The following is a 7,381-nucleotide window of genomic DNA, read 5'->3' as shown; positions in this document are numbered from 1 at the left end:
GGGGGGGGGAGGAGAGGCTGCTGTGGCTGCCTGGAAGGTAGAGGGCAGAAGGGCCCCTCCTCATTGGGTGTCTGCATGCAGCTTATTTGGCAGCCGAAGGTGGTGAGGCTCTCTGCCTGAATGACTCTCACGTCAGGTGTGCAGCTGCCTCAGTGTGACCCCGCCCACTCCCAGCCCCTGCTGGGCCTGGTTGCCCAGCAGCCTGGGTCTTGGGATTGACTGTCCCTCAGTGCTGCCTGTTGGACCAGTCAGGATTCCTGGTTTCCCTGGTAACGGGAGGCACGTCAGCAGGCTGGCGCTCCCAGCCAGTCCTGGTGCTGCGGTTGCCGAGGAGACGCTGCAGCCTGGCTGGGCCCTGGCAGGTGAGGGGGGTGGTGCTGGGAAACCCCAAGCCCAGCCTTCAGCTAGCTGGGACCCAGACCCTCAAGGCCCACCTTTGGGTTCAAACTGCTGGGCAGATTCTGGGCAGGGGAAGGATCCCTGGGGACCCGGAAGCCACACCCTGCTTCTGCTGGGAGTGATGAGCTCTGCAGGGCCTCAGGTGGCTGGGGTATTCTCCAGTGGCTGAGCCTCGTGGTGTCCCTAAGGCTGAGCTTGGCTGTGGCACTGAGGTGACCACCGGAGGTCGATGGAGATTCAGGTTTGGGGAGGGGAGTTGGGACGAGGCGTGAGCAGGAACAGCTGGGGTCTCATGAATCCCCTTCTTCCTCCCATCCCCACCCCAACGAGGTCCCCTCAAAAGGTGGTCCTGGCCCCTCCCTGATGAGCTTTAGGCGGGGGAGGCTCTTGCCTGGCAGCAGCTCTGCCCTGGTGAGAAGGGGGCGGGATGAGCTTTTCTCTGCAGCCAGCACCAGGCTGTGAGCCCAGCTGGCTGGGCCGAAGGGGCTGCAAGCAGGAGGGTGGAGGCAGGAGGGGCCGGGGATGAGCGCCATGTTCTCCCAGGACTTTTTCCTGGCCATTATCCTGCAGGACAGCAGCCCAGGTGAGGGCAGCTGGGGTGGGCATGGGCCGGGGTGGGGCTGGCTGGGCAGGCAGAGGTAGAGGACGCATGACCCGGGTTCCAGGGACAGAACGGTGTGTCTGCCGGCAGAGGGGGTGTGTGTCATATGTGTGATAGGTGTGCATGAGCATGACCTGTTTGCCTGCATCTCTGGGTGGCAAGGGTCGGGGTGTGCTTTTGTAGTGTCTGTGTGCATGTGGCAGGGTGACTTACACTGTGTGTCTGAGTGTGTATCCATCCATCTATGTGGTACCCACATAGATGGGGTCACCGTGGGGTGACATCTGCACACCGCGAGGCAAGGCTGGTATATACAGTTATATGTATGCATGCTGCCGTCTAGGGTGTTCACATGAGTGTACAAGGGGTCTTCAGAGAGTTCATGGAAAATGTGTACTGCACAAAAGCTATGATGGATTTTAATTTTTTGCACCAAACTAAACTTGCAGTGTAATTCCATTTTCTGTAAACTTTTTGAAGTCCTCTGTGTGGCTGGTGTTTGCCCTGTGCACATGTGTGCAGCTGTATGTAATAACTGCCATCTGTGCTGCAGTTTTCTGTGTTGCTTACCCTGGTGTTTGTGGCTGCATAGCTGTGTGGTAGAGCTTGTCTGTGTGCACATGTGTGTGTGTGTAGGAGCTGGCAAGTGTGTGTACCTTGCCGTGCCCTAAGATATGGATACATATGACAGGAGACTAGCTGAGGTCATGTTAGTTCCCTTCCTTGGGGTTGTGCTAGTTCCCTTCCTGCCTCCATCCTTCCCTCCATGTGGAGCCCAGGAGGAGTCCTGAGCCATGTTCCCTGTGGGTCCCCTGTGGTAACTCCAGACTGTAGGCTCCAGGATGAAGCAGGAATCATGTGTGCGGTAGCCCTTGCCCCATCCCTTCTTATCAACCACGGTCTTGGGGTGATTGGGCATAAACATCCCCATCCCCATCTGATTGCTGGAGGGACTGACCCTCACCAAGCCTCCCACCTGTCAGATTCCTTCTGGAACCCCAACGCCTTCGAGACGGATTCCGACCTGCCGGCTGGATGGATGAGGGTCCAGGACACCTCAGGGACCTACTATTGGCACATCCCGACAGGGACCACCCAATGGGAGCCCCCAGGCCGAGCCTCCCCGTCTCAGGGGAGCAGCCCCCAAGAGGAGTCGCAGGTGAGGCTCGAGGGTGGTGAGGGTGTTTGTGCTGCTGAAATAGGCTGAGCCATCCCCTCACTGTTGCTGCTGTCTTCCCAGCTCACCTGGACAGGCTTTGCCCATGGTGAAGGCTTTGAGGATGGAGAGTTTTGGAAGGTGGGTGAGGCACCTTCTTTCCCCTGGGGGTAACTGGAGAAGGGGCATCATCTTGGTCCTGATTCCTTGATCCTCTTCCCAAGGATGAACCTAGCGAAGAGGCCCCGATGGAGTTGGGGCTGAAGGACCCCGAGGAGGGGACATTGCCCTTCCCAGCTCAGAGCCTCAGGTGAGTCACCAGGTGCAGTGGGCTGGCAGTGGGATGGATCTGATGAGAAGGGACCTTAGGACAGCTCCATGGATGGGCCCTGTGCCAAGTGTTACCATCTGCCTCCAGCCCAGAGCCATTGCCCCAGGAGGAGGAGAAGCTTCCTACACAGAATGCCAACCCAGGGATCAAGGTCTGTTCAAGCCCCACACCCCTCCCCTCTGTGCGCAGGGCATCCCCTCGTGTTGTGCTCTGGGGTGTCTCTATTCTCAGTGTTGCTCCCCAGCCCTGAGTTAGGAATTCTTCTTCCAGTGTCAGCATGAGTCTGTGTCTGAGCTAGAGGTACTGTACTTTCCAAGTCGACCACCCAGCAGCCTGGTGGGGGCCCTTCCAGGCGTGGCTCAGAATCTGTCCTGGGCTAGCAAGGGTTTCCTGAGATCTCCTCTCCCTAACCTGTCCTGTCTGGGGAGCTTCTCAGTCTTAATCCCTCCCACCTGTGGCCTTCTGAGTCAGGAACTCCTCTGTGTCCTGTGCCGGAGGCTTCTCAAGTGTTAGCCTGAACTCTCTGCCTCTCGCCCCCTTCTGTGTCTGGCAGTGTTTCGCCGTGCGCTCCCTAGGCTGGGTGGAGATGACCGAGGAGGAGCTGGCCCCTGGACGCAGCAGTGTGGCAGTCAACAATTGCATCCGCCAGCTCTCTTACCACAAAAACAACCTGCACGACCCCATGTCTGGGGGCTGGGGGGAGGTGAGGGCCTGAGCCAGCATGGTGGTGGTATCATGAGAGTCCGAAGGGAATCGCAAGAGATAGGTGATCTGACCCGCCCAAGGGGGGACCTGGGGAGGGAGTGCCGTCCACCCCAGATGACAGCGCTATGGGATGGGCGAGTGACCCCAGGCTAGGATGTTGGGGACTGATTGCCTAGCAGATGGGAATGATAAAAGAAATCAGGAGAGTGAGGATGTGTGAGCCCTATTAGAGGGAGACCCACAGGGTGGGTTGTCTCATGAACCCTAAGCTGGAGGTGGGGTGGCTGAGACCAGCCTCCCTCCCAGCGGGGGTGCCACTGAGCGCCTACTCCTGCTGCAGGGGAAGGACCTGCTACTTCAGCTGGAGGACGAGACGCTCAAACTGGTGGAGCCCCAGAGCCAGGCACTGCTGCACACCCAGCCCATCGTCAGCATCCGCGTGTGGGGCGTCGGGCGGGACAGTGGAAGGTGGGAGCAGGGCCTGGGATTCCAGGGCAGGGGCTCATCCAGGAGTCTGCGCCCTCCTCCCTAACTCTGTTCTTTGCCTCTCTCGTGCTGCCGGACCCAGAGAGAGGTACTATGCCTGTCTGCCTTGACAGCACCCCCCACACCTGGACCAGATGCCCAAGCACCTGAGTTCCTTATTCCCCTCCGCCCCCCGCTGTGCTTGACCATCCCCCACCCCTCAGCATGCTTACCCATCTGCCCTCCCTCCAGAAGGCAGCACCTGGGGACCGTCCTCTGAGGCAGAAACCCTGGAGGAGCTGCGATGGGCAGGGAGGATGTGGGTGGGTGGAAACAGAAGGCTGGGCACTGGATGGCTCCCAGAGACACTGAGATGCCCCTCCCCCAACAGGGACTTTGCCTACGTAGCTCGCGATAAGCTGACCCAGATGCTCAAGTGCCACGTGTTCCGCTGTGAGGCACCCGCCAAGAACATCGCCACCAGCCTGCATGAGATCTGCTCTAAGGCACGGCCCCCTCTGCTCCCTGGACTAGCTGCCACCTTTGCTCTACAGGGTGTGGGTGGGGTCGCTGAGTGGGGTGGGCGGCTCCTTGGCAATAAAGCTCTAATAGACCCTCTCCTCCCTTCCCTCCCTTCCATTCCTATCTTCCTCAGATCATGGCCGAACGGCGCAATGCCCGCTGCTTGGTAAATGGACTCTCCCTGGACCACTCTAAACTCGTGGATGTCCCTTTCCAAGGTCAGTGTCACACAACCCTACCAGGGCTCAGCTTTGTTGGCAAAGGTGGGGTGACCCAAAAGGAGGCGTGAGCTCCTGGACAGAAATGATCAAAAAATGAACATATGGAAAAGGAATACTTTGGACCAATTAAGTGGAAGGACTTAGGGTAAAGGGTTGGGGGTAGAAGTACGACCCTGGCCAGGCTAGTGTCTAGCTTATGCACTGGTGGTGGGAATGGGAGGGGGCAGCAAGAGCTGCCACCACAACTGACCCTTGTCTTCTTTCCCACAGTGGAATTTCCGGCGCCCAAGAATGAGTTGGTACAGAAGTTCCAAGTCTATTACTTGGGGAATGTGCCTGTTGCTAAACCTGTGGGTATGTGTGTTCTCCTTTTCCCAGGGATTGCCACCTTGATGCCAAAGCTCTGTTCCTACTCCCCACCGCCCCCCAACCTTCCACTTTTCAAAGCTTCTACCGATCTTCCTCGTGCTTGGTGTCTCCCTGCCCTTCAAACTGCATCTCCCTCCCTTTACCTCTGTCCCAGCTACACTCTGTGCCCTGTCTGGAGCTGCAGAAAGTTTTCAGTGAGTACCAGCAGCATGACTGATGCTGACTGGACATGAAGGGGAAACCCCACTTCTGCACCCATGGAGAAGCTTTGGTCAGGTTGGGAGGCAGGTGAAGAATGACAGGAAACAGCGGGCAGCAGGCAGCTGGAGCTGGGGGCAGTGTCACAGTGCTAGCTATGGGCTGTGAGCATCTAGAGAAGGAAGCAATGAGTTTGTCACATGCTTTATTGTAAAATACTTCCTTATGTTACGACAGTGATTCTCGGTAATCCTATGAGATTGGGATTATGATAATAGCCCTTTAAAGATAAGGAATTGAGAGCAGAGACTAGCTGGTTCACCCTTGTACTTCTAGTGCTTTCATATAACCTGTTATTTCTTTGTTCATTCACTTAATAAACGCCCTTGAAGCCTACTATGTGCCAGGCCCAGTACTAGGCCCTGGGAGAATAGTAGCTACAGTCCCACTTTCAGGGAGGTTACAGGAGATTACAGTAGAAATACAAACAGAGATTAATCACACAAACACATGTATAATTATAAACTGAGTCATTCACTGAAAGAAAACAACAAGATGGGGGCTGACCCCATAGCCTAGTGTTTAGGGGAGCCAAATCCCACCTGGCCAAAGGTTCAAGTCCCAGCCCTTGCAACTTGAAAAACATGCCACGTATGTACACATGCATGCCCAACATCCTGACAGGATGGAGAAGAAGGGATAGTGGCATGACCACACCCCACATGGAGGATTCTTTCTCCCTCTCTCTTGTCCGAGGAAGTGTACAAACCCTCTGGAAAATTTAGAAGAAGAAACTACTAAGATGTAATAGAGAAATTTCATCTTGTCTAGGACATCAGAAAGGACTTCCCTATAAAAATGACATTTGAACTGATTTTTAAAAATGTGAATAGACACTGACATGGTGAAGGGGGATGGAAGTAGAGGTAGGGCAGGAAGAGACCGTTTCACAAGGAGTGAAAGTGTGTGCAAGGGCCCTTAGTGGGAGGTACTTTGGTACTTGGAAGGCACTTAGAGAGGGCCAGTGATGCATAAGAAGGCTGTGCTGGGCAGCAGTCAGATTGTGAGGGACCTTCCAAGCTATGTTAGTGACTTGGTCTTAATCCTAAGAGTACAAGGAGCTATCAGAAGTCTTCAGGATGGTGATAAGCAACTTCTGACTAAGCAAGAAGGTCTTAATCACCTCTAACTGATTTAAAAAAGAAAAAAAGGTCTTTGACATAATCAAATTTGAAATTTATTGAACTCACTCTGGCCACACCGTTGAGAAGGAGGTGAGGCCGGTAGAGGTAGATGTGGAGAGCTCATTTAGAAGTATCTTGCAATAGCTGTGGCCAATAATGATAGTATCTTGTACAGCAATGGAGCTGAAGGAGAGTATATGGGCTCAAGAGATGCTAAGATAGTTAAAATCAACAGGCCATGGTGACTGATTGAGTGGAAGCTGAGGAAGAGAGTGCCTGGATGCCTTTTGAGTTCATGGCTTTTGGATTTGATTGGATAGGGGTACCCTTCTATAAAAGTAGCAGATGCTGGAAGAGACCAGTTTTGGTGTGGAGATTGTGAATTCAATTTTAACATGTTTAATTGAATGCGCTTTTGGGGAAACTAAGTGGGTAAGTTAAGTTGGAAGCTGAATTCACAGGTCTGAAACTGAGAGGGTGGTCTGGACTAGAGAAAGAAGTTTGGGCATCGTTGGGTTATAGAAATCGTCAAAGCTTTGGGTGGGGATAGATTGACCCTGGAAAGTGGGTAAGAAGGGAAATGAGGGTGCATCTAGTCTTAAGGCCCTGCAACATCTAATGGATGAGTAGAAGATGATAACTCTGCCAAGGACAGTAAGAGAGAGCAAGAGGAAGATACAAGGAAGCAGAAACTACTCCAGTGAGTCACTAAGTGTCATGTCAAAAGACACTCAGAAGAACTCAAATGTCTGGTGAATTAATAAGCAAACAAATGAACAAATGGATGAATGAGCCCAGCCTCAGATTTCATGGCCAGGAAATGGTAGACTTAAGACTCAAATCCTGGTCATCTTCAAGTCTCTGCTCTTCCATTCAAACCATGGTGGCTTTAATGACAAAAACCTTAAATTCAAAGAGGGAATCCATTCTGTGGCCTGGTGTTTGAAGCAGCCAGGGCCCATGTGGCTAATCACAGGGTTTGAGTCCCAGACCTGGTAGCTTGAGAAACACTCTGGGTATGTGTGCATTTGTGCCTAAAATCAGGAAAGGAGGAAGAAATGGAGAGGAAGAGATTGAGGCATGACCATGCCCGGTGGGGGAGGAGGGTGCTTTATGCTCTCCCTATCTCCCTCTCTTTCTCTGTTGGGCAAGTGTTGCACCTTCTGACAATAAATAAATTAATTAATACTGGAAGAAAGAATCCTTCTTAGAAGATGTAGGGGTTGAGCT

General features: G+C 53.6%; 1 protein-coding gene and 1 non-coding gene across 7 annotated transcripts in view; both read left to right on the top strand.

Annotated features, from left to right (window-relative positions):
* APBB1 (amyloid beta precursor protein binding family B member 1) overlaps positions 1-7,381 on the top strand; it is a 29,744-nt gene that overhangs the window by 13,363 nt on the left and 9,000 nt on the right. For 2 of the 6 annotated variants that reach the window (XM_014593042.2, XM_014593041.2), the window contains exons 3-12: positions 1,984-2,159; positions 2,241-2,297; positions 2,381-2,466; positions 2,575-2,638; positions 3,041-3,190; positions 3,533-3,660; positions 3,761-3,766; positions 4,049-4,163; positions 4,313-4,397; positions 4,671-4,754. In XM_014593042.2, the coding sequence (XP_014448528.1) occupies positions 1,984-2,159; positions 2,241-2,297; positions 2,381-2,466; positions 2,575-2,638; positions 3,041-3,190; positions 3,533-3,660; positions 3,761-3,766; positions 4,049-4,163; positions 4,313-4,397; positions 4,671-4,754 (951 nt within the window). Of the gene's footprint in view, positions 1-284; positions 363-874; positions 983-1,983; positions 2,160-2,240; positions 2,298-2,380; positions 2,467-2,574; positions 2,639-3,040; positions 3,191-3,532; positions 3,661-3,760; positions 3,767-4,048; positions 4,164-4,312; positions 4,398-4,670; positions 4,755-7,381 lie in introns of those variants that run through there. The other 4 variants (XM_014593044.2, XM_006161982.3, XM_006161983.3 and 1 more) reach the window with 4 other exon arrangements.
* On the top strand, positions 6,102-6,162 carry LOC114004666 (small nucleolar RNA SNORD44). The gene has a single exon (XR_003546765.1). It is a non-coding gene; the product is annotated as a small nucleolar RNA SNORD44 (small nucleolar RNA).

Source organism: Tupaia chinensis, unplaced genomic scaffold, assembly GCF_000334495.1.
Source record: "Tupaia chinensis unplaced genomic scaffold, TupChi_1.0 Scaffold139491_1, whole genome shotgun sequence".
NCBI lineage: Eukaryota > Metazoa > Chordata > Mammalia > Scandentia > Tupaiidae > Tupaia > Tupaia belangeri.
This window is presented reverse-complemented; position numbering and strand designations above follow the sequence as displayed.